The 25692-nt window shown below is 44.6% G+C and overlaps 1 protein-coding gene and 1 pseudogene across 9 annotated transcripts in view; both read right to left on the reverse strand.

The window, feature by feature from the left end:
* Positions 1-1454: 1454 nt before the first annotated feature.
* Positions 1455-24243, reverse strand: LOC147458125 (uncharacterized; annotated as a pseudogene).
* The window catches only part of LOC147458126 (uncharacterized), a 32248-nt gene continuing 30758 nt past the window's right edge, over positions 24203-25692 (reverse strand). For 7 of the 9 annotated variants that reach the window (XM_086512871.1, XM_086512866.1, XM_086512872.1 and 4 more), the window contains one exon: positions 24215-24245. Coding sequence is in view for 1 of the 9 variants with exons in the window: in XM_086512873.1 (XP_086368999.1) it covers position 24245 (1 nt within the window). In the remaining 8 variants the exon portion in view is untranslated. Of the gene's footprint in view, positions 24246-25692 lie in introns of all 9 variants that reach the window. The other 2 variants (XM_086512873.1, XR_015188199.1) reach the window with 2 other exon arrangements.

Below are 25692 nucleotides of genomic sequence, written 5' to 3' on the forward strand. Positions count from 1 at the left end.
AATGACTCCATGCACAACTCTACCCCGTACTCTTATCCAAACCCCAAAACCTCAAAGACTCCCACTCCCTTATCTTGGATCTCACCACCACCCCCTTTCCCCCTCATATTAGCCTTTCTACTTTCGATGTAGAATCTCTTTATCCAAGCATCCCCATACAAGAAGTTCTAATGGCTCTCAAAAACTCCATCCAAGACCTCTTTCCATCTCCTAAGGTTCACTTTATTCTATTTCTAGTTTCTCTTATCATTAACCATCACTACCTTTCTTTCAATGGGGAGTGATGTCACCAAGTCAAGGGTACGGCAATGGGTTCCAACTTTACCGTTGTCTACGCTTGCCTTTTTCTTTGCTCCTTAGAAGAAAGCATGAAGCTCCTTTCCTCTCCATTTCTTCTTTATTTTAAGAGATTTGTACACGATGCTTCTGGCGTATGCAATGGCCCTTCTTCCTTAGATCGTGAAATTAAAATGTGTGGCCGTTGTAAGTGCATCCCTCTTAAAATGTTACTACATATTCTAAATCTCCAAATTGGATGTGTGTTAACTCCTTGGACTACGATCACCGAAAGTACAAGCATGGGAACTACTTGCCCCTATATGTGCATCAATCCCCAATTCTTTTTTATCTACTTCTAAAAAATTTGTGGAGTGGTTATGTCTCAGGCATAATGGATGCCCCTACCTTTAAAATCTAAAGAAGAAGAAGTTTCCAAGAGACCTCAAAGTTGACAAAGAACCACATGTGGTCACCTGTCCAAGAGTTGGAAGCCTTCCCTCACTCAATTGAGCACTCTCTCACTCTCTCTCTCTCTCTCTCTCTCTCTCTCTCTCTCTCTCTCTCTCTCCACACTAAAAGATTAGAAAAATGGCATCACACTTGGACATATCAAATGCATATAGGTCCTGATGAAATTAACCATCCCTATCTCCCTTCCACAAAAAATGAACCCCATTCATGAAGATAGAAAAGTTGAAATACCTCCAAATCAGAGTGCCTTGATCCAAAGCACTCTGAAAATCATGAATGAATTGATCACATTACAATGTACAATCCAATTATACAAAATAGTGGAGACTTGTGTTATCAACCCCATTAAAACATTGTGGGAAGCTGGTTTTCCCATTTGAAGTATCTATTGAGTAGTTGTAGGAAGCTTTTGCCGCCATTTTGAATGAACGCACCCACCACTTGTCCTACATATTTTGCTATCATCCAAGATTTATTGCCCTTCTATATCTATGTACCTTTTGAAAGGCAATCATGAGCTCAATCAATAGACATTGACATCATTATCTAGGTGCAGTGTGGTGCCATGAACGCACTAGTTGAGTCGAGCAAAAGAAACCATAATTTTTCTAAAGAATATTTTACATTTGTGGTTGCACAAACACGATTATGCTATCTTCACTTAATTCTTCTACAAAAGACGTGTCCTTCAAGAAGGGGTTGCATTATGATGCCAAGATCACTAGTTCAAAATAAACAGAGGTGCATAGCAAAGCGAAAGAGATCAGCCCCCTACGACACAAAACTTATTATGTTTAAGAGTGGAAATAGCTATAGAAAACAACAGGTGAAGCCTCACATTGGCATTTTAAAACATAAAGGATAAAAGGAAGTCCTAAGGCCCTTAAATAAAGAGACGCATTTGCAAACGGAAAATGCTATTTGAAAACAAAAAGTTGAAAAGAACTCTTGAGCCACTTAAATAAAGGGACCGATTTAAAAAATTAAAAGGTGCACAAAAACTTTTATGCTTTTCTCCCTTCTCCTCTAAAGGTATTCCTAATTGCAACAGTAACAATTGGAAAGGACGGTTACAACATTGCAAAAGAGAGAGAGAGAGAGAGAGAGAGAGAGAGAGAGAGAGAAGAGAAAATAAACGAAAAGAGAAACAAAAATATATCATTGTGAAGTTGACCGTCTCTTTCTATGGACACAAAATGTCTTTTGACTTTCCACTTTCATATGTCTTTTGACTTTCCACCTCCATATGTCTTTTCAATCCCTAAACTCACCCTTCACTTACGCACTTACTATGCTTTGAAAGACTTTTTCTTTTCCTGAGATTGGGGAGACCTAATGGCATGTTTTATGCGAAATATGCGAAAAGGAATGGAATACTCCAACAAAGATCAATGTCGCCTTGAATATGATGGATAGATATATCCAATGTGGATCAGTAAGATATCTAATTAGGACTCTTTCTCTCCCGTCAAATGGGTAGCTATCCAAACCTTTTTAGGATCTTCTCCAGACTACCAATAGCCACATCTCTCTCTCTCTCTCTCTCTCTCTCTCTCTCTCTCTCTCTCTCTCTCTCTCTCTCTCTCTCTCACACACACACACACACACACACACACACACACACACACATAGAGGTCAACCCTTCCTATTTTGGGATGTATAATACCACACATGTACCTTGATTAGTCTCAAGGGCTGACTTCAATCTTTCGAAGACCACGTTCACAGCCTTGGCGACACACCTCAAGGGACACATGCCCAAACAGGTGCATCTCCCTCATAAAGAATTCGTTTCTCTTTCCATTGATGACATTGTGGCTCTTAAAACCCATGCTAGATGCTCTTGATGGTCTGCTTCGGACTTGGAGAAAACATTGTATCATCAAAGAATGTGCAAACATACTGCTTGTGCTCTCTAAAAATCCGGTCCATCATCCTATTGTACGTTGCAAGAACATTGATAAGCCCAAATGGCATCACCAAAAACTATTTTGACATTTCAGTAAGGATGTGACTGATTATTCGAAATCCACTCGTGAGTGCGAGTAAGCTTGTTTTCGTGTGTAGACTATGGAAGCTTTGATGAAGATCGAATTCTCCATAATTACATGAATGCTGAATGGCCTCGGCAAGACCATAACAAAAAATCATTACCACACTTCTTTTTGGGCAGGAACATTTTGCAATAAATCACTTCAAAAGTATATTCATATTATTAACATACAACCCCTCATAACAGACAAAATATTTAATCACTTTTTCTTGCATAAATAATACATTCCTTACTTGGATTTAGTTGGAAGTAAAGAAGCAAAATAGAAGAAAATACAAATCAATAAAGAGACAAACCAGTTCCCATTTTCAAAAATGCATTCAAAAAATTTCTAGTCAACCTACCACAATATGCCCCACATTAGTCCGTTGCATGGACAGGGGCAGATCTCTGCAAACTTCTCAGTGTCACTAGAATGTACTCTCCGTGAAATGAGATCATCATAGATGTCTGCATTAAGAAAACAAGGAAAACAAAATTCATATCCTTCATTGACAAGAGATACAATAAACAAAAAAAAAAAACCTTCAACTTTATATGCACAAATTATCAGTCCAAACCAACTTTCAAACAAGCACAAAAATATGATCTGTTATATTTTGTGTGCCTATGGGCTCATGTAATGCCTTTGGGCCTGTAATTTTAATTACGTGGCACCCCCTTCTTGTGTGTGTGTGTGTGTGTGTGTGTGTGTGTGTGTGTGTGTGTGTGTGTGTGTGTGTGTGTGTGTGTGTGTGTGTGTGTGTGTGTGTGTGTGTGTGTGTGTGTGTGTGTGTGTGTGTGTGAGAGAGAGAGAGAGAGAAGAAGAAGAAGAAGAGTTTTAACGTCGTAGGAAACTATCCCAAGAGACCTTAAAGATCTAGCCGACGAGCGAGAGAGAGAGAGAGAGAGAGAGAGAGAGAGAGAGAGAGAGAGAGAGAGAGAGATGAAATAAAATGATATTAACTTCTTCAAACGACCGAAGTGACCTATGAGACCAAAAAGTTACAAGTGTTGAATCTGATAGAATGTCTAAGTACAAAAAAGAGTTTTACTGTGAGCTACGCAACTAAACTAATTGGGGCTGTGTAGGGGGGATGAGAGTTGTAAAATGAGTGATACAAATCAACAAAGGTAAGTGGATCAAAATTAGAGAGATCCCTCATCGGTCACTAGAAAATCTCATCAATATCCTCCATGGTCAAGACTTTGACTAGGCGTCTCGCATGTCAAGCTAGAGTGATCCGGATCTTCTGTTGCAACCTTCGTCGATGTTGTGAAGCCCCTCGAGGTCATGGGCACTTGGGATCTCGCTAGCTCGATCGCTCGATCAATCAACGTACCTCTGGTGTGGGTGAGATCTGAACTCTGTTGTGATAAATGTTCCTCTGGCTACCCAATGGTTAGTGTGAAGAAATCTGTGATCCGCCTATGAGACTAGCTCTCCCTTGGTGTCCTTAGCAAGCTCTCTATACCTACACAGCTCGAATAAAAATAGTCCAAGACATCTCTGGTCCTCCTGTCTCATGACTCTAGAAAGTGATCCAAAACCCTCTCCGTATAGGCAATGAAAGCGATCGCATATCTCATAGTACACCGGGAAATGACATATGTAGTGCAGCTTTGTCTCTGGTTCTATATGGCATACGCGACATATTCTGGCCTCTGTTGCTACTCCTCGAAATCTGTCAGTCTCAATTTGAAGCTGATGCAAGGGTGTGCGTATATGGCCAATAGCACATGGTATCCCATGAGATAAGTGTGTATCCATGTATCGGGCCTAGTCACAAATCCGTCCTCCATGAGATGGAGAAGATGCTCTCTACAAATCTATCTTCATGCCCAACTCATGTATCAGTTGTATCGATATCCTCCTGGTATCTAGCTGAACCGAATCCGACATATGAGTGATCTTTGCCCGTGTGAGAGATAGGGAGGTGCGTCTAGGGAGTACAAGAATGGAGGCAATCGTCCATGCTGAAAACACGTAATTGAAACCATGATGTCATCTACCCATAACAACACGATGTATCACCTTGCAAGGCTAGCTGAGCATATCTGTCTCAAGGGAGATCCCATAAACTGTGCAATAAGGAGACTGATCTAGTAAGTGCCTCGACGAGACGAGGGGAGGGTCATCTAGCTCAGCTTGAATAATCTCATCTGGCACTAAAGCCTTTGCCCGAATCATGGGAAAAATCATCGAGACTAAAGGCCTCTCCATACATCGATGCTACCAGATCTGCCCTTTGTTCGAGGTTCCCGAAACTGAACCTGCGAACACATCCTCTCCGGTCCTCTCAAGGTTGCATAAGATTTGGTCATTCTAGTCTCTGTTTCTCTCCTCAATGAAAACACCGGTCCATTGAAGGCTACCCCAAGATAGGTGTATGCATCTGTATACTCCACTATCTCCTGACCGTATGTAAATGTGCTGACCTATAATGGAATTGGCCTATTTAACTTGAGAGTAGCGGGAATTTATGAGAGTAATTTTGAGAAATGACTTTGTGAGAATAGCGGGTGAACATAATTGAAGATAGCAACATAATCATAGCAATTAGTTAACTTGGCATGAACAATACTTTTGCAAGAGAGAGAATTTAGAGAACATGAAACCAGATAGCAACATAATCATAGCAATTAGTTACCTTGGCATGAATTATACTTTTTCAAGAGAGATAATTTAGAGAACATGACAACAGTTGAGGACCGGATTTATGTTGAGCCGGCCCCCCCTCCAATCGGCATTTATATTATGATTTCTCATATTAAGAGAGAGACTTGTTACAATACAATCTTTGTGTTCCTTGTGACCTAGGTGATGCAATGAAGATGGAAAGCTTCATGCATCACAAGCATAACATAAAATTGAAAAAAGCTTTAACTATCCCAAGCCTCAGTCGAAAGATCTCAAACACTTTCGAAGGTGGAGAGAGCTAGCAGCGAATGACAGTAGGGAAGAGGAAGAAGAAACATTTCATAGGAGAAAGAATTAGTTCCTCACTTATCATAACTATTCTTGCTAGTATACATAATAGCATAGTAATGAAGAAGGAGAAGGTGAAAAGCTTAAGCATTGAAGCATGGCTCTTGGTTGGATTTGCACTCCATAGCCAAGAGTGTTGGTGTAGGCTCTCAACCTCTACTTGCTTGGAGAAGGAGAGGGAGCTCTTGCGCTTTGCATAGTATACAATGAGAGTGTGTGAATGTGTGTGGGTGAGTATACCCCCTAACCAAACCCCTAGCTTGCTTGGGTCGACCCCCCCCCCTTGTAGCTCATGCTTGAAGCTCATTGGACCCCTCCATGCCTAGCCAATCACAAGCAGGATGCATTACTAGCAACAAGGATACCCTTGGGAAAAGTGTCCCTCTTTCTCCTTTGAGAGAGAGGACTTGATAAATTCAAAATCAATTAATTAAATCTCTTAAATTATCATTGGACCCCTTGGAATAGGCTTCAAGCACACTAGGAGGGCAACATGAGGAGGAACTTGCCAAGTGTCCCTTATGCTTTCTTTGTACCAAGTAGGCTTTGTGTGAGTATGTAGGTGTTCTCTCTCATCCCCCTCTTGTAGGGCTTGCCCCATCCTTCTAGGGATTGGATTTGCCTTTTTGACACCTCAAGCCCCTCATGCATAGGCCCAGTTCCCACCACAAGCTTGGCCCTTAAGCACTTTAAGCTTGGGTTGGGTTCTCACCTCAAGTACAACCCTAGCATCTCAAGCATGTCAAGCACCTCGAGCATCTCAATCTCATCAAGCACCTCAAGCACCTCGAGCATCTCAATCTCATCAAGCACCTCAAGCATCTCAAGCACCTCAAGCACATTAGTCATCAAGCGTGACAAGCAAGACAAGCACCTCGACTTGGGTCGAGTTCCCGCCTCAAGCTTAGTCCTAGCTTACTTAAGGTCAAAGGACTTTCACACACATTATTGGAGGTCTTCAATGAAGCTAACCCTAAGGTATTATGCTCCATTGGTTAGCCTTACTCTTTGATAGACCATCTCTCATTTGGGCCCCTTTATCATTGGCCCCATGTTGAGATAGATCTATAAGCACATGTCTATATCTTAACCCTTGTTCCCGTTTATTCTCCCACATCAAGTGATCGGTTTAATATGAGAAAATCATTTGGGTTGGTTAGATATTAGATTTTATGGCATTACCTATCTCTTGAAATCATAGTCGTCCTTGACTATGAGGTAGAAGAGATAAAGCCTTAGTCATTAGTCCATTTTACTTAGTGGATAGAGGATGCTTTTTTACCCTACGACATCTTTCCAAGATGGATGATTAATCCATTTGGCGCTTGGGAGACATAGCTGTCGCAAGCATGTCTACTCTTTAGTTCATTTTATTCTCCCAAAGTAGAGTGATCAATTTTACTTGGTGTTTGAGAGACGTCGTCATTACAAACATGATTTTAAGCATGCATACTAGTTAAATTTGTGCACAATTTAAAAGAAAACTAGTCTTACAAGACAAAAACATGGGTCATTTAAAAGAAATTGGTACATTTGCTTACTCTAATGTAGCATTGTAAGCATTGACAAGGTTCATACTATCCTTAAGCTGTATTCTTCCTTGCATCCATCTAGCATCTTCAAAAGGATAATTTTTTAATAAGATACCGTCGGATCATCTTACCGTGTCGTAGTACCTTGTCTTCATCCCGAAGGATAGCTTCAGGTTGTAACACCTCTTCTTGGTCTTTAACTTCGGAAGGGTCTTCAATAATTGGTTCACTTGGTGGCTCTCCTTTGTAGGGCTTGAGTAGGCTCACATGAAAAGCATTGTGTATGAGCCAATGGTTGGGCAATTTGAGTTGGTAAGCCGTCTCATTGATGAGCTTCAAGATTTGGAAAGGACCATAGTATCTTTTTGCTAGCTTAGGATAATACTTTTGATGGCCCGTAGGATTTTTGCCTGTCGTTTGCCGTAATCGAGCCCTAGGAAACTTAAGTAAGACGCAATCATTTTCTTTGAACGTTAAAGCCCTTCTATGCTTGTCAACAACAACTTTTTGCCTTTGTTGAGAGATGGATATAGCCTCCTTAATCTTTTGAAAAGATTCTTGTAGGTCACAACTATACTTATGCGACGAAGATCTTCCTATATACTTTCAGTAGCAAGGGACTTTTAGATCTTCCCTCAATGATCTCAAAAGGTGCCTTTCCCGTAGAAGTATGTACAATATTATTGTAAGCATACTCTACAAGTGGTAAGTACTTTTCCCATTGTGAGCGTTGATCTACTTTTGTAACATAAATCTTTAGTAGATCGAGTATCTTAAGATTGGCTATCTCACTTTGGCCATCCGTTTGTGGGTGATAAGCTGAAGAGATTCAATCTTGTTCCTAAATTTTCAAAGAGACCTTTCCAAAAATTACTCGTCATTCTAGGATCTCTATTTGACACAATAGATGTGGGTAATCCATGGTGTTTGAAAATCTATGATATAAAGAGAGTTGACATTTGATATGCCTTAATAGTCTTTTTGACAAGAATAAAATGTGCTTGCTTGCTAAATCTCTCGACTATTGTCAATATTCCCGTATTCCCATGGATAGACTTGGGTAATCCAAAGATGAAATCCATGGATATAATCTCCCATGGTGAATTTAAGATAGGCAATGGCTTGAGTAATCCAAGTTGCTTCCCTTTATCATATTTGGTCTTTTGACATACTACGTATTTTGAAACATACTCTTGTATGTCCACTTTCATGATAGGCCAATAGAAATACGTCTCTACTCCTCGAAGAGTAGGTTGAATACCTCTATGCCCCACTTATGGAGGAGCATAGGATTCATACATAACTTTCTCACAAAGGAAATGTGTAACACATAGCCTATTGCTGTGGAGAAGATAACCATCCTGCAAGGTGAATGGTTCCTCGTTCTTCCCCAAAGCAAGGACTGACATTATGTCTCTAAAGTCAGGGTCAGTAACATACTCATCTATCAAGGAAGATAGATCATTGTGAGTAGCTATAGACACCGCATTAACTTTTGGTGGTTGTGAAAGTGTATCAGTCACTTGATTGTGCTTACCAGTAATGTGAGCAATATGGAGATTAAATTAAGAAAGAAAATATTGGCCCATCTCATTTGTTTGTTGAAAATCTTGGTTTGTGTCATGAAATACTTGAGACTTTGGTGGTCGGTTCGTAGGATAAATGGAGTCCCCAATAGGTAATGCTTCCATGTGTCTAAGGCATGTAGAACAGCTATAGGCTCTTTCTCATAAATGCCCAAAACTCGTTCATCCATATTGAGCCTTTGACTCTCATATGCTATGGCATGCCCTTCTTGAAGCAAAATTGCTCCAAGGCAATCACCACAAGCATCACATTGGACCTCAAATGGGTTTGAGAGGTCGGGGAGCATGAGGACTAGTTGAGAGGTAAGCTTCTCCTTGAACTTGTTAAAAGAATTTTGCTCCTTAGCAGTCCATACATACTTAACATTCTTCTTAGTTAAGTCATGTAGTGGTCCGGCTACTTAGGGAGAATTTTACTATGAAGCGTCTATAGCATGCGCACATACCAATAAAGCTTCTTAGCTCATGTAAATTCCTTGGGTTAGGCCATGCTTTTATTACCTCTAACTTCGATGGATCCATATGGATACCATCTTGAGAGATAATATGACCTAAGTATTGAATCTCTTGAAGGAAAAATTCACTTTTCTTTTGGTTAAGAAAAAACTTATTCTCCATCAATGCTTGAAAAATCACTTAGAGATGTTGCTTATGTTCCTCCAAAGACTTGGAGTAGATGATGATATCATCAAAGAACACTCCAATGAATTTGCGATAAGGTCTAAAAATTTTCTCCATCAGACGATTAAACGTAGTTGGTGCATTAGCCAAGCCAAAAGGCATGACTAGATATTTATAAAGACCAAATGTTGGACGAAACGCGGTCTTTAGGATATCTTTATCCACTATCCTTATTTAATGATAGCCACTTTTAAGATCAATCCTACTGAAGTAGGTAGAACCTTGTAGCTTATCAAACAGACCTTCTACCCGAGGCACGGAAAATCTATTTTTGATAGTGATATGGTTTAGTGCTCGATAGTCCACACATACGGTATGTACCATCTTTCTTTTGCACTAAAAGGACTCGAGAACAAAAAGGAGAGGAACTAGGTCTCACCATCCCTTTTTCTACCAATTCATGTACTTGCCTCATGATCTCCTCTTGTTGAGCTTGTGAGATTCGATAGGGAGGCTTGTTAGGCGGTGAGCTTTCTGGAAGGAGCTCAATGCGATGGTCAACATCCCCTCATTTTGGAGGTAAGTCCATAGGGAGATCATCAATGAACACATTTTGGAATCCTTTTAGAAAATTAAACAAGTCTAACTCTTCTTAATCCCTAATACTTACATTTGATGAAACATTAGGATCTTTTAAAGACTCTTTGACAAAAATCATGTACGCAGAAACTGAGCTCTTCGTTGACTTATCAAAAGCAAGAGGATTTACAAGTGGAATAGTGTGCATGTTCTTTCCCCTGTAGGTGAAGTAGATTCTCCTTTCAGGAAACTTCATATTGACAGTCATGTGATCAAACCATGGCGCCCTTAGAATAGCATCCTCATGTTGGAAAGAAAAGACGAAGAAGTCTTCTTTGTCGACATAGCTTTGGACATGAAGCCTCAACTTCCCAATCAAGGGAGTAACAAAGGCTTGCTGTCCCTTGAAAGCTGCGTCAGCCGTTACCATATCTTGCATCTTGAAAGCTCGAATGTCCAACTTGATGGTCAACTCCGTTGATATGAAGTTGTGAGTAGAGCCAAGGTCAAACAAGATGAAGGCATCATACTCTCTTACATTTTACCAAGCATAGAAAAGTGATGATCCTTTGCAATGAACATCCTCTTTTGGAGCTTCGATGGTGGAAGCCCTAGGAGTCTCATTGCAAGCATTCTTTTTGGGGCAAGAACGATAGCCATGTCCTTGCTCTCACATTTGAAACACTTATAGTCATTGCGAAAAGCTTCAAGCTCTTCTAGAGAGAGTTTGTTTTTACCTTTATAAAAACCCTTCTCCTTGGACCGATTGTTGTTGTTGTTGTTGGAAGTGCCTTGGGAAGATTTGAACATTGGTTTTCCCCTTTGCATCATTTTTGTCTTTGTTTTCCATGGGCTTGACATTCCGTATAGCACCTTGATGGAAATTAATGCGTGAAGCAACAACTGTATGATGGATTACTTCGCTAATAGTACCAGGCCGTTCAGAGTTGATGTATTCGACCATCTCTTCAGGTAATCCGGCACAAAATTGTTGTCTTTGCTCGGCAAAGTCTATCTTTCGAAAGACAATAGCCTTGAGATGTAAATCCCATAACTTGTCTACATACTTCTGGATAGACTCATGAGAGAGAAGCTTCAAGCTACGCCATTCGATAAGCACTTTGTCCTTTGCATCGCTTGCAAGGAATTGCTTATTGATGGAAACTCGTAAAGTTTTCCATGTCTTTGGGGCTTCGACATTGCCATGAAGGCTAGCCCACCATTCACGAGCTGATTTTTGAAAGTGCATAGCTACATAGCGTAGCTTGCAGGACTCCGTAAAGCCCTCGTCTCCAAAGGCCGCATCGAATTGTTGAATGAAGGCCAACACTTTGTCGGTAGCACCAAAGGTGCCATCATAAGTGAGAAAAGAGATACTCTTTCCTTCCTCCTTGAACTTCTTTAGCTTTTTTGACCTTCACTATGCAGGAATGATTTGCGATGACCTCCCCTCTTGTATTCTCTAGGAGAATAGCCATAGCTTTCGTCGGAAGAGGAGGAAGGTGAAGAAGAAGGAGAAGAGGGTGACCTCTTCGTAGCCCTTTTCTTCCTTTGTTTCCTCTCTTCCCTTTCGGAGTGACGAGGAGAAGGGCTATGTGTTGATCTTTTTCTCTTAGGAGAAGTGGGTGATCGTCTAGACCGCCATCTTCGTGGAGCCACATCTTTAGAGGAACTTAATGTTTCATTGCTATCTTGCTCTTTGGATTCCTCCTCTCGAATGGGAAAAAGTCTTTTTTTGGAGGTCTCTTTAAGAGGCCTCCTAAGCTCTCTCTCCTCTTGGAGAGAAAGGGAAATTCCATAAGCACGAAGTTGTTGAGTAACTTCGGCTTGCAAAGCAGGGTTGCCCATAGCTTGCTGCAACCTAGTGACAAGATAATTCACAAACATGGGAGCATCATCATAAGCATCTTCATGTGCAAAATCAAAACTATCAATATTCATTCTGCTCTCTTGATTATTGCAGCCATGTTAAAAAAATTTATGTATGTACTTAGTGTATGCTTTGGCAATTAAAAACCTTAGTTGCCACTACTCTTAGCCTTTAAAAATCAGCTCTTAAATATCTACACCCACGGCTGGAAGTGGTTAATTATAGAGAGTAGAGGAGTAGATCTAACATAGCAGAGTTGCTGAGGGCTAGCTCCTTTCGGACTTCTTATAGCTCAATAATGGTAAAGCCGTAGACAAATGTAAAAAGACTCCATTATTAAGTCCAAAGCTCTCGAGATGTGCACCATATCCCACATAGTGGGTTGAACGAAACCGATAATAGATCCCAGTTCCACTTACCCTAATATAATTAACATCAACCATTTATAAGCTACTTAAAGACCTCTCTGCTTAAGCAAGAAAAGAGAAACCAAATGCTCTGATACCAATGTAATGGAATTGGCCTATTTAACTTGAAAGTAGCGAAAATTAATGAGAGTACTTTTGACAAATGACTTTGTGAGCATAGCGGGTGAACATAATTGAAGATAGCAAGATAATCATAGCAATTAGTTAACTTGGCATAACCAATACTTTTGCAACAGAGAGAATTTAGAGAACATGAAAACAGTTGAGGACCGGATTTATGTGGAGCCGGTCCCCCCTCCAATAGGCAATTGTATTATGATTTCTCACATTAAGAGAGAGACTTGTTAAAATACAATCTTTGTGTTCCTTGTGAACTAAGTGATGCAATGAAGATGGAAAGATTCATGCATCACAAGCATAACATAAACTTCAAGAAAGCTTTAACTATCCCAAGTCTGAATTCCAAGACCTCAAACACCTTCGAAGGTGGAGAGAGCTAGCAGAGAATGAGGGTAGGAAAGAGGAAGAAGAAACATTTCATAGGAGAAAGAATTAGTTCCTCACTTATCATAACTATTCTTGCTAGCATAGTAATAAAGAAGGAGAAGGTGACAAGCTTAAGCATTGAAGCATGGCTCTTGGTTGGATTTGCACTCCATAGCCAAGAGTGTTGGTGTAGGCTCTCAACCTCTACTTGCTTGGAGAAGAAGAGAGAGCTCTTGCACTTTGTATAGTACACAATGAGAGTGTGTATGAGTGTGTGTGGGTAGGTATACCCCCTAAGAAACCCCCTAGCTTGCTTGGGTCGACCCTCCCTTGTAGCTCATGCTTGAAGCTCATTGGACCCCTCCAGGCCTAGCCAATCACAAGCAAGAGGCATTACAAGCAACAAGGGTAGCCTTGGGACAAGTGTCCCCCTTTCTCCTTTGAGAGAGAGGAATTGATAAATGCAAAATCAATTAATTAAATCTCCTAAATTATCATTGGACCCTTGGATGGCCAACCAATAGGCTTCAAGCACACCATAAGGAGGAACTTGTCAATTGTCCCTTGTGCTTTCTTTGTACCAAGTAGGCCTTGTGCGACTGTGTGGGTTTTCTCTCTCATTCCCCCCTCGTGTAGGGCTCGCCCTCTTCTTGTAGAGATTGGATTTGACTTTTTGACACCTCAAGCCTCTCATGCATAGGACCAGTTCCCACCACAAGCTTGGCCGTTAAGCACTTTAAACTTAGGTTGGGTTCTCACCTCAAGTACATCCCTAGCATCTCAAGCATGTCAAGCACCTCAAGCATCTCAATCATCAAGCACCTTAGTCATTAAGCATGACAAGCAAGACCAGCACATCGAGCTGGGTCGGGTTCCTGCCTCAAGCTCAACCCTAACATAACGAAGGTCAAAGCACTTTCACACATTATTGAAGGTCTTCAATGAAGCTAATCCTAAGGTCTTATGCTCCATTGGTTAGCCTTGCTCTTTGATAGACCATCTCTTTTTTTACTTTTTACTTTTTTGGGCTAGAGCCGGCAAGCCAGCAAGGAACTTCCTTTGCTTCGCGTGCACGCAAACGAGTCAAAGACAAATTACCTTGCGGACTTGCCGACAAGGGAAAAAGCGCCTCCATGCCGTATCGTGGCATGTCAACGGGGAATGGAAGCAAGTTTCCCCCTCGGGGGAGTAAAAAGTCTTTTAATGCCATGTTAGTCAGTCCATGTTCCCTTGTTAGTCAAGCCACCTGAGGGTAACGTCGGGAAATCACCAAACGAATTCAGTGATGCATTTAAGGACCAAGGCTGAGAGAGAGGGACATACCCTTGTAACTCACAGACCATGCTGAATCTTGCCCAGGTACTCCAGGATTTTTGCCTGGTAGAAAAAGGCCCCCGTCCAGCGGAGGTCGCCTGGCATTTCTTTATGCCGAACTGCATCCCCCACTTCTCCGCCCAACTATGCAATCTATCTAAACTAGCCTGCAACTCCTCCTTAGACTCCGCAAATAAAACTAAATCATCTGCAAAAAGCAGGCCCTGGATCTTCAAGAGTAGGCCTGGAATAGCCACCCCAAGGTCAGTCGCACTCTCATCCAAGATGTCATTAATGAATATATTAAAGAGAGTAGGCGACGCGGGACACCCTTGACGCACGCCACGGGCGATTTGGACCTCCTCACTCAACTTCGCTCCCACCCGCACTCTGACCTTGGAAGATTGGTACAAGGCTCGAAAGAAATTCAAGCAACGACCTCCAATCCCTATGGCTGCCATCTTTAAAAAGAGCGCCTCGTGTGGCACTGTATCGTACGCCTTTTCAAAGTCAATATATGCCGCAAACGTCGGTTTCTTAACAACCTTTCGTCTGAGCACAATCTCTTTCAAGGCAATCACTTGTGCCACACATTCCTCCTGAGTCCGAAATCCGGCTTGACCACGCAAGAAGAAGTTTCTTTCCTCAAGTTTCACTGAGATCCTATTGATCACGAGTGAGGTCAAGAGCTTCAAAGAGATTGGAATAAGAGATATCCCTCTGTAGTTGTCCGGATTAGAAAGATCACCCTTCTTCGGGATATACACCACTACCGAGGTAGATGATGCCTCCGGCAACTTCCCTGAATCAAACCAAGTACATAGCAGTTTGAAGACTGCTCTTCCCATGTCTGTATTTGGTTTAAATCGATCCGATCTAGTTCCCTTATCTTGCATAAGGATCTTGAAAAATTCAGGGGGAATGCCATCTATCCCAGCTGCTTTATGTCGCTTGATCTTGCGACATACCTCTCGAACTTCAGTCCATCTAATAGAGTCATTGATGCCCTCTATTCTAGGCCAAAGTCGCACAGCATGGTTATGCCAGTGTTCTGGGTCCTTGATGTGTCCGGAGGGATCGACGAAGACGCGAGAAGCATGATCCTTCCAAATGTCTCGGATCTTCTCTTCGTCTGCCTGCAGCTCGCCGTTCTGGTCTCTTAGGGGTTGAGCGGGCCCTCCTTTTCTGCTCCCCCCTAGAACGGCTTTCATATGCTTCCACCAAGCATACCACTCCTTGCGTCTTGCCAATTCGACGCTCTTGAGCATGAATCGTTTGAGAGCCTCTCTCTCGCTTCTCTTCGTTTCAGCTCGCGCCTCTTTTCAGCACTCAACAAACTTCCTCCACGCCCTATCTTCACTAGAGGAATCACTCTCTGCATCCCGCAGAGACTTCCAAGCTTCCCGTCTTCGGTTGATGGATCTCCGGGCTCTCGGGTCTAGCCTAAAGCCTCTATTAGGCCTCTTGGGAGGCCTTACGGAGAACGCACCAACATCTCGAGAGACTCTTTCAGCTGCCTCCTCAAAGCTCTTCGACTGGCGGTTCACCGCCGCCTGCGTGATTTCCCCTTCCTCCGTTGCTTCTGGTAGGGAATCCCAGAAGTTGTGGTGCAAAAAGAGTTGAGCCGCTGGTTCAATTCTAGTCGCATCAATGGAGGGGGGGGGTGGTGGGGGAGGTTCCGCACACACCGCATCACAAACCAACTTCACCTTAACAGGCCAATGGTCCGACACATCCATCGATCTCTGGACACTGGCATGGCCGAGGAACTGAAGGGCCAGATCATTGGCCAAAAAGAAGTCAATGTCTGATCGCCCTTTACCACGGGAAGAGTGATACGAGAGTCCAGAGCCTCTCGTTTGGACAATCTTAAAATCAAGGTCTTCACTCCCCAGCCATCTCTTCATCGGGCACCGTCTAAGATTCCAATCCCCTCCGATCAGGAGAGGAAGGCCCTTTCTGCCCAACCTACGAAGCTTCGAAGCTAACGTGCTTAAAACGTCAGCTCGCTCATCCACTAATTGCCTCTGTGGGACATAAACATTTCCATAAATCCAACCATCCTTCATATTTAAAGGAAAGAGTTGAACAAACAAGGAGTTTACGTCCGACATTCCCAACTCAAAGGCTCTGAGTTCCTGGGAGACCAAGGTCACAAGTCCCCTGGCCCCTGGCTTATCAGACCCTGGCACTTGGAATGTCGAATACCCTGCCATTCTAAGGGGCCATGCACCCTGGAATAGTCGAGTCTCTTGGAGACCATCTCTCATTTGGGCCCCTTTACCATTGGCCTCGGGTTTAGATAGATCTATAAGCACATGTCTATATCTTAACCCTTGTTCCCGTTTATTCTCCCACATTAAGTGATCAATTTAATATGAGAAAATCATTTCGGTTGGTTAGATATTATGGTGTGGTGTTAAACACCATAACCTTGGTTTTGCCACGATTAATAGACAATCCACTATCATGGGCAAACGTATGTAAAGCATCTAAGTGGCGTTGCATCCCCTCTAGAGAGCTAGAAATCAACACAATATCATCAACCCATAACAATAGTGGGATCGATGTCCCTGCCAACTGTGCTCTATATCGCCATCCGTTTCAATGCAAGTGTAAAGAATAGCAAGCAACCTTGCTTCATCCCAATAGTGGAGCATACCAAATCAAAGCCATGATCCCCTAGATCAACTCTGTGAGTAGCTCCATCTCTTACAGTCTATGCACCACGCTAGCTTTGGGCAGTGTCAAAAGTTTTGCGAAATCCACAAGGCTACAATAGAGCCATCTACTATGTGATCTCCCCTCCTCAAAAATGGCTCAGAGTGTCAGAATGTGATCAAGAGTAGAGAAACCCCTCTTCAAATCTGCTAGTCCTACAGCACGTGCACCCTCTTTCTCTGCCCATCTACTCAATTGTTGCTCAAGGATGGATGCATACAGCCGTGCAAATGTGTGTACAATCATGATAGTGTCGTAGTTCCTAGGCTCCATAAGATGCCATGACTTGAAGATAGGTACAATAGTAGACAAACTCCAAGTATCAAGTAGGCCCTCACGCATAGCTCGGTAGAACATCACTGCTAGAAGCTCTACAAGCAAATCTCTGGAGGATCCGGAGGAGGTGGCTAGGGATGATAGATAGTGACTCGAGACCTCCGTGGAGGTGATGGCTCAAGGGGGAGAGTGCCCATTGGAAGGGGGGAGGGGGGGAGGGAGAACAAGAACAAGAGAATTTTAACGCCGTAGGAGGAGAGAGAGAGAGAGAGAGAGAGAGAGAGATGACCTATGAGACCAAAGAGTTACATCATGGTGGACCTCATACACACATATCCACCATATTGTATCTTTCTTTGAAGATACACACCCACCCATTCTCTCAAACAGCTTCCAATATAGAAGTTGTCAGAACTGATTCTGGAACAAGATATTCTAATTCAAACATTCCACCAGCCAAACCAGAACTAAATGGCGTCCTTTAACCATCCCAGAATGGCCCTTCTGTGTCTATGTTCTCAAGCATCAAAATGATAAACCCTCAAGTGGATGCCATGGCAAAAAAAAGGTCCTTCACAAAATAAATTGCAAATTGACAATTTAAACTCGTGCTTTTAATACCAGAACAGTCATAATCTGCAAAAATATAACTCTCATGGCAATCCAGACCAATAAACCAGTATTAGAATGTTTTCAAATCATTAAAGTCTCTTGAGCTTTGACCAAATGCATTATTTTTTAAGTTTATTGGATGAAGCAAATTATGTTCTAATGATTACCATAAACAGAGAACATGCTGTTCATAACACCTGCAAACAAAAAGCACAGTAAATAGTACCTTAAGTTGTAATATCAAAACTTTGAAGTTCATCACCCAAATAGTCTGAACATAAGATGTTTCACCCATGAACAGAATAACATATCTCAATATTCAATTTTGTGCATTGACACCGCTCGCTGCTGCTCCCGCGTACAGATACTTGGACGAGGCTACTATCAGATCGAGTTTGAGACCTCCGAGATGGCATCCAAGGTCATCGCCATGAGTCCTTTGACCATCCGAGTAGCTTGAGCCCACTTTCGATAGTGGAGACATGGTTTTGACCCTGCTTCGGATGTTCTAGTAGAGGAGGCAGACATCCCCATCTCCGTCTGCTTTCCGGTTTGCGGAGGGAGTACTTGCCACTTTTGTCCAGGATCGGCTCAGCCATTGGGACTGTCCTGGAGACACCTCGCACGGCAGCCTCAATAGCTGCCAAGGCGGCTGGCATTCCCTCAGTTCGCATTTTGGTCAGAGACACTCACACGCTCCCAAAGGTTATTCTTCTGCCTGAGGTGAGTGGAGGTTGGTTTAGACAGAGTGTGGAGTATTCGGGCCTCCTGAACCAGTGCTTCATTTGTCGACAGATGGGCCATCTAGCGAAGGCCTGTCCACGGAGGAGGCCTGGACCTATACCACAGACTCAGCCCCAGCCGGCAAGGGCTGGCCAACAGACACAGACAGAGGCACAGCGCACACATGCAGAGCCACCCTCTGAGCATGGGGCTCCAGCGGAGAAGGGATGGCAGCAGGCCCGTGGTCGACGACGACAGGGGCCACAGCAACAGCCTAGCACTCAGAGTGATCCTCAGGCGCCTACTCAGCAGCAGTGGGTTCCCACGGGAAACCGGTTTGGTCCTCTTGAGCAGGATGAGGTCCCTGCTCTAGCCCCCACCCCAGCTTCACCTTCGACAGCCCCTCCCCCCCTAGAGTCCCCCCCCGCCGCCTCTTCCCCCCGCCCCTCTACCTCTGCTGCTCCCCCCCCCGGCCCTCTTCTCCACCGATCCCCCCTGCTGCTCCTCCCTCCCCTCCCGCTTCAGTTCCACAGTCGACCCAAGGGACAGGGCCTTCTCCGGCTGCTAGGAGATCTCTTGGCAGCGCCTTTGCCACGAGTCGCTTGGCGAGAAAGGGACAGCCTTTCTTGCGGCCTCCTCTGCAAGTACAGACGTCTCCCCTTGCAGCTATCCCTCGTGGTCTGACGATCATTGACATCCGGCGCCGATGGGACTTCCTTCGACTACAACTTTACCCGTTTTCTCGACGACCCCTCAGCAGACCATGAGGCAACTTGCTTCAGGATCCATGTTCTGTTCCTTGTAGCTAGGGGGACAAAGGCCTTGGACTCAGCAGTTGGCTTCTCCTTTCCCCTTTGCGGCAGGGACCAGACTGAGTGGACTCTCGACTCAGTGTTGGGATGGTTGCACACACAGGTCCTAGAGTTCTCTCACCACATGGGAGAACTAGGAGTTACAGATATGCTTCAGACTTTGTGGCCATTGGCCAAGTTTGCGGTGACGCCTCCAGATACAGCAAGATGTAGACACATTGTGGTTTACTTCTTTGCCGATACATAGTGCTTGCCATGCTATGTATACATTCATGAGGCCTCCTGGACAAAGGAGGTTGCTTTACATATGGCTCGCACTGCTTGGACTTGGGCCTGGCACTCGTTTCAGTCACGCCTATCTAGAGGATGTTCGGATGCGGACTACTCCCCATCCAAGCCAGCCTCGAAGATAGCCCGTCTAGCTGCTGCGGCGGCAGCATCTGTTCTCTCTCGCTCCCCATGAGGATCGTCTCATGGAACGTGCAGGGACTAGGTAGGCCCCAGTTTCAGCGTCAGCGAGGTCGACTGCGCCAGGAGCTTTAGCGCTGCCTTGTGGGAGGAGAGATTAATCTCCTTATGCTTCAGGAGCACCATCTGTGTGAGAGCCGCATTAGACGTTGTGGTCAGCTCTTGCGTGGACGATATGATACTTTTTGGTCAGCTGCTTTTGGACCTGGAGGCATCCAGGGTGGGGTATGTATGACTATTGCGGACTCTTTGCAGCAGGCCATTGTGGACAGAGGGATTATTGTGTCAGGCAGGGCTCAGTGGATTACTATGCAGGTTCCAAATCCGGAGGATACTTTGACATGGAGTACTGGGACCTGCTCGGCCCATATCTCTGTAGTGCTTTTCAGTACATTTTGCACACAGGAGTGATGCCTGACAGCATGAGTGAGGGCCTGATCTACCTTATTCCCAAGGAGGGTGGCTCCTTGGATGAGATTCGACAGTGGCGCCCCATCACCATCCTCAACTCAGCCTACAAAATTCTTGCCAAGGCTCTGAGCTTGATGATTCAGCCACTTCTAGAGAGCCTTATACATGGGACTCAGACAGGTTTTGTTAAGGAACGCAGTATCCTTGAAAACATCTTTACTTTTTGGGAGGCTTCCGCCCTAGCACGGCTCCGTGGTCAGGACCTAGTGATTCTTCTTCTCGATTTTGAGAAGGCATACGACAGAGTTGACTGAGACTTCTAGAGGACACTTTACGCAGGATGGGCTTCTCAGATGCTTGGATCAGAGGGGTGTCAGCTTTGTACAGACAGGCTCACAATCAGGTGCTTTTGGCAGGAGGTAGAGGTGATCGGTTCATGCTCACGTTGGGTCAGACAGGGCCGTCCTCTTGCCCCCTTCCTCTTTCTGTTCTATGCGGAGGCGATGAGCAGGTTTTTGGTGTTGCAACAGGTTGGTCCACGGGGCTTAGCACTCCCTATTCGGGAGATGAGCTGCTGGACGATGAGTTTGCCGACGACTAAGCCTTGTACTTAGATGGCCAAGGGGCCAACCTTCACAGGTGTGAGCAGGCTCTGGAGACCTTCTGTTGTGCATCGGGCGCACTGATCAACTGGAGAAAGACAATGGCTTTCTCGGTTGGTAGTGCTCCTATGCCCGATTGGATGCCAGGAGAAGGTTTTAGGTGGATCTCCCCAGGGACTGCAGTTCGGTACTTGGGCTGTCAGGTTGCTTTGGACTTGTCTCCCCAGCAGCAGATCGCTCCCCTCCTCTTGACTATCAAGAGGAAGTTGTTACATTGGAGCTCACCACGACTTTCTTTGGCTGGCAGAGTAGTAGTGGCCAACCAGGTGTTGTTGGCGACTATGTGGTACATCACTTCTTACTGGATCTTCTCAAGTTCTTGTATCAACCACGTAGAGAGGCTGATCACGAACTTCCTTTGGTCAGGACGTGACACTCAGATAGCCCGAGCCAAAGTGGCTTGGCAAGTCATCACTCTTCCTTGTTCACAGGGAGGGCTTGGGATCATTGACCCAACACAGTAGAGCAGAGCCCTTCTTGGGAAGTTCATCGTTAGAGGACTCCTTCCAAGTGAGGAGCCTTGGAAGGAGTTCTTGCTACAGCGGCTTTGTGCTAGGGTGCCTCAGGGCAGAGGCCCCTGGCAACCTTCGACCAGATGGATCTTCACAAAGATGCGCAGAGTTGGTTTGAGCAGGAGATTGGAGGACCGCTTCGCTGTGAGTTTGCTTCGATCTTGGGAGCTCTTGCGGCGAGGCCGCCTAGAGCAGAGACAGCCTACTTGCACGGAGGAGCACCTACAGAAGCCCCTTATCTGGAACCCCATGGTTAGCACTCAGAGAGGCCACTTGGTTCGTAGTCGGCCTCATGTTTCCAGGGGTCCCATGGCAGCGGGTCCAGCACGCTCTCTAGGTGACTAGTTAGAGTTTACAGGCTTGTAAGAGGAGGTGCAGGGTCTCCAGCTCTACAGGGCATGAGAGAGGAGCAGAGCATGTGCCAGGACATCTCAGAGGCAGTTCCAGCTGAGTGGCTCACGCCTCTCGAGCCAGTAGCACCCAGGTGGATGGGAGCCTTCACACGACTGGAGGTTCTCATCTCAGTCAGGGCCTGCTCAGAGACTGTTCCAACTCTTTTCTTCGAGCTTCAGGATACGGGACGCCTACAACGAGTTGCAGTAGAGGCTCCGCAGGTGGCAGAGTGTTGTTTTCAGAGGATCCGAGTAGTGGACATCTGTGGGAGGACTTGTATCATAGATCCTGAACCAACAGCTCTTGAGACAGGACACTGGAGGCTGTGGGCTTGGGAGTGTTGTCCACTGGCACGAGTACAATGGGATCCTGGTGAGTAGCTCTGGAGAGACCCTTTCTCTTCTGCAGACCACCCAGGTGTCCCGTTCTTTCAGTACACTGTTCGACTGGGACGTCATATACTTGCAGCACAGAGGGAGGCCCGCCCCGCTACAGCACCTCATTGGCAGGAGGAGGGTCTCACAGCTGAGTTCTTGGCAGCCTTCTGGGAGAGGTTGTGGGACTCCAGGTAGCCGAGGCGAGTCACCTTGAGTGGCTGGTCGCACACACAGCTAGAGCAGTTGGGAGCTGGTTAGTGCATAGTGGTCTCTCGGCCGCATGTGCAGCTTGTGACCATCTTGCAGAGAGTCAACGTCACTGTCTTTGGGACTACCTCTCGGCCAAGCAGGTGTGGCTACGAGTTCTTTGCCTGATGCCTGCTCTCTCCACGGCTCGTCAGTACACTTGGGGAGCAGCGGCTTGGTCCACCCTCACGGGCCCGGCACTTCAGTTTGAGCTATCTTCCACCAGCAGGATGATAGTGATGCAGGAGGGGCGACCTACACTCCAGCTTGCTACAGAGCTTACTCCACAGGAGTGGTGCAGTGAGAGAGAGAGGAGTGTTGGGAGCTCATCAGTGGCCTGACACTCTGGTTCATCTGGCGGGCCCGTTGCTTCCGCATCTTTGAGGCTCGCCCTGTGCCACCAGCAGAGACTGTTCGCGATTTTTCGCTAGAGCTCATCCACACTCTCAGAGGACAGCTCCAGGGACTACAGGGCAGCTCCGACCGCATGCGGAAGCGCAGAGAGGCTTTCCTTCGACTCTGGCATCCTGGGCCTTTCTACACCATGGTCCAGGGTGTACTTCGATGGCACTACCAACCACCTGTGTGGCTTTTCCCTCCCCCGATTTCTTGATTTAGCCCCATTGTACATATGCTGGTTTTTTCATTGGGAGAGTCTCCCTCCATGGTTGTTGTAGCCCTCTCTTGAAGAGGTGGTTGTAGCCCTATGGGCAGTTTCAGTAACTAATAGAAGGATCTTTTTCTCAGAAAAAAAGCATATCTCAATATTCGCACTTTTGTCGTCTCCTGCAATGCCCAGATGGCACCCAAAAAGATCAAGAAGCCTGCATATAAATAATGAACGTGTCACGAGTACATATCATAAATGATGTACTGCACCCATTGTTTTTATGCTAATTGAACCAGGGCAATGTAATAACTATTGAGCTTGAAGGAGTCTACTGCAGTACCAATACAAAGGCCGCGAAGAAACCACTGTTTTTGATACTCATCGTAAGCAGAAATTCAGAAACAGAGAAAGAGCAGATGGTCATGAGCTTATGATGGTGGTATCCAGCTATTAAATGGCAAGGCCAACACAACAAGAAAAAAAAATGTAGAAACGCAAAGAAATTACATATATTTTTGGCAATATGTAATACAACGATCAAAGCAGCAACAAGGCAGGCTGCAGCAATTCTTGCTGACAAAGGATCTGTCGAAGCGCGAACAAGTACCATCCCCCAAAATGATGATCCAAGGTCTGCCAAATATGACAATAGAGCAGATTACAAGCATGAAACTTTTGCGAGGTCAGACTAACAAATACTGTACAAACGATGTGCATCAAAGTCAAAGCCAATACATCCAGCAGGAAAAATTATCCAGGACAGCCCGCTACGAGTGATTGTTGCACCACCTTCATTTGCATCAACCTTGATTCCCTCAACCTGCCAAAATTCCCTTCAAGTCTCAATCACATGCAGTCAACTAGCATCATTCCAAATCAATCCTCTTTCCAGAACACTGAACATTAACGCACTAAGCCTTAATATCATACCAAGGTAAGATTTTTCCTGCACTCCTTAAGAAGACATGATACAGCAACAATGATCCTAGATTATACTGAAAACTGTTATCAGCTTGAAGGGAGTCAAAACTGGTGTACTCCATAACTGGAAAAAAAAAAAGAAATGCCACACCGCAGAAGGTCAAGAACATACTCAACGAAAGAAATAGACAATGCTTAATGGCTCAACTTACAGCAAGAATCGCAAATATGAAGGCACCGACAGTTGCTATGAACACAACCTGGTTATGATTGCAGCAGTCTTGAAGCTTCCAAGTAGTAGACATTGCCAGATTCTGCTACCAAACAAATACAGGATGCCTGCTAAAGTGAGTCTGTTCTGTTTAGCCTTTTTGTCTATTTAAGAAAGAGTATCACTTTGTAGCCAACTGGTTAGAGTTAAGGGGAGAAATCCCAAGCTTGGCTTGTCAATTTCCCTATTCTCTCTCTCGTGGATGTCTGCTGCTGGCATATCTACGCTTCCGCATTGTACTATTCTGGTGGGGACATTTATTGTAAGGAAGAACCAATGACTTGCATGGCAGTTACAAGGTAATATTGTTTAATATCATTTCCCTGGGCTAAAATTTCTTAAACTCTCAAACTAGGAAGGTTTTTGAATATGTAGCACATCAAGTGCTTGTGTTTAAGCACAATCCAAATCAAGACTTCATATTAGCAAAGCATCCTTGTCTGTATTAAATGATGGGACCCCAAGGGCTCTTATATATGTGCCACAGAAAGCCATCTGGCCCAGCCCAAATATAGTATGTCAAATACATAAAATGACTAACTTAATAAATAGGCTATGAACTCATAGTGACTGAAGTTGAAGCAAAAGCGACCGTACTGGATACCAGGCGAGAGGATTAGTAGAGTTGGAGATCAATCGAATGAGGGAACCCAAAACTGAGTCCGCCAGTGCGTGACGTGCAGTGGGAATCACTGGATGCTGATGTGCCGGCAGCTTTTCGGTCCAGTCATGAAAGCAGTTTACTTTTTTGGGCGCTGTAGCTTTTGGGGACGCAGTTGCTTATGGGCCACATGCCTTTAAATATAGAACCTGGGGGACCTCCTCACTGTTGGTTGCAAACCAAAGCTCTCCTGGCTATTGTATCTATGAGAACAATTAACAAAGAAGTACCACAAGGGGCACATGACTTGAGTGGAGACTACGCTCTAGGGTGTCTCGCCTACAGCTTCAGTTATCTCTTTCTAGTTGCCCTACTTGCTATGTCAATTCAAGCATGGTGTGTCGTCTATTTCGCTGGCCTTAACAGTGACTTGCCGATTATAGTGGTATCTGAGCACCAGTTGACTTTTCTTCTGCGGAGAGTTCGATCCTATTTCTACAACCACCATAATGCAACAGCAGTTCCTCCAAATAATGAGGAAGAGTACGCATACGTGGAAGAGGAAGTTGAAATCAAGAAAGAAGTTTAGGCAAAGGAAGAAGCATCAATGCATGAGGAACAAGTGGTACATGGGGAGGGCGAGCGAAAAAAGAATCCTAAATCAGTTACACAAATGAGACTAAGGATGAGAAGCAGCAATAGGAGGTCTAGTTTCTTAGGCAGCATCTTCTTCATGATCCTCATTATGCCAAACACATGAAGGCATCACTGATGGATACAACATCTTGGCAGCAGAGAGGCACTATCAAGGCAAAGACATCCAACATAAGAATCTGCGTCTAATACAAGGAGTGAGGAAGCAAGGTTAGCAGCAACTACGAGAGATCTA

Source organism: Adiantum capillus-veneris, chromosome 5, assembly GCF_014529385.1.
Source record: "Adiantum capillus-veneris isolate H3 chromosome 5, ASM1452938v2, whole genome shotgun sequence".
Classification (NCBI taxonomy): Eukaryota; Viridiplantae; Streptophyta; class Polypodiopsida; order Polypodiales; family Pteridaceae; genus Adiantum; species Adiantum capillus-veneris.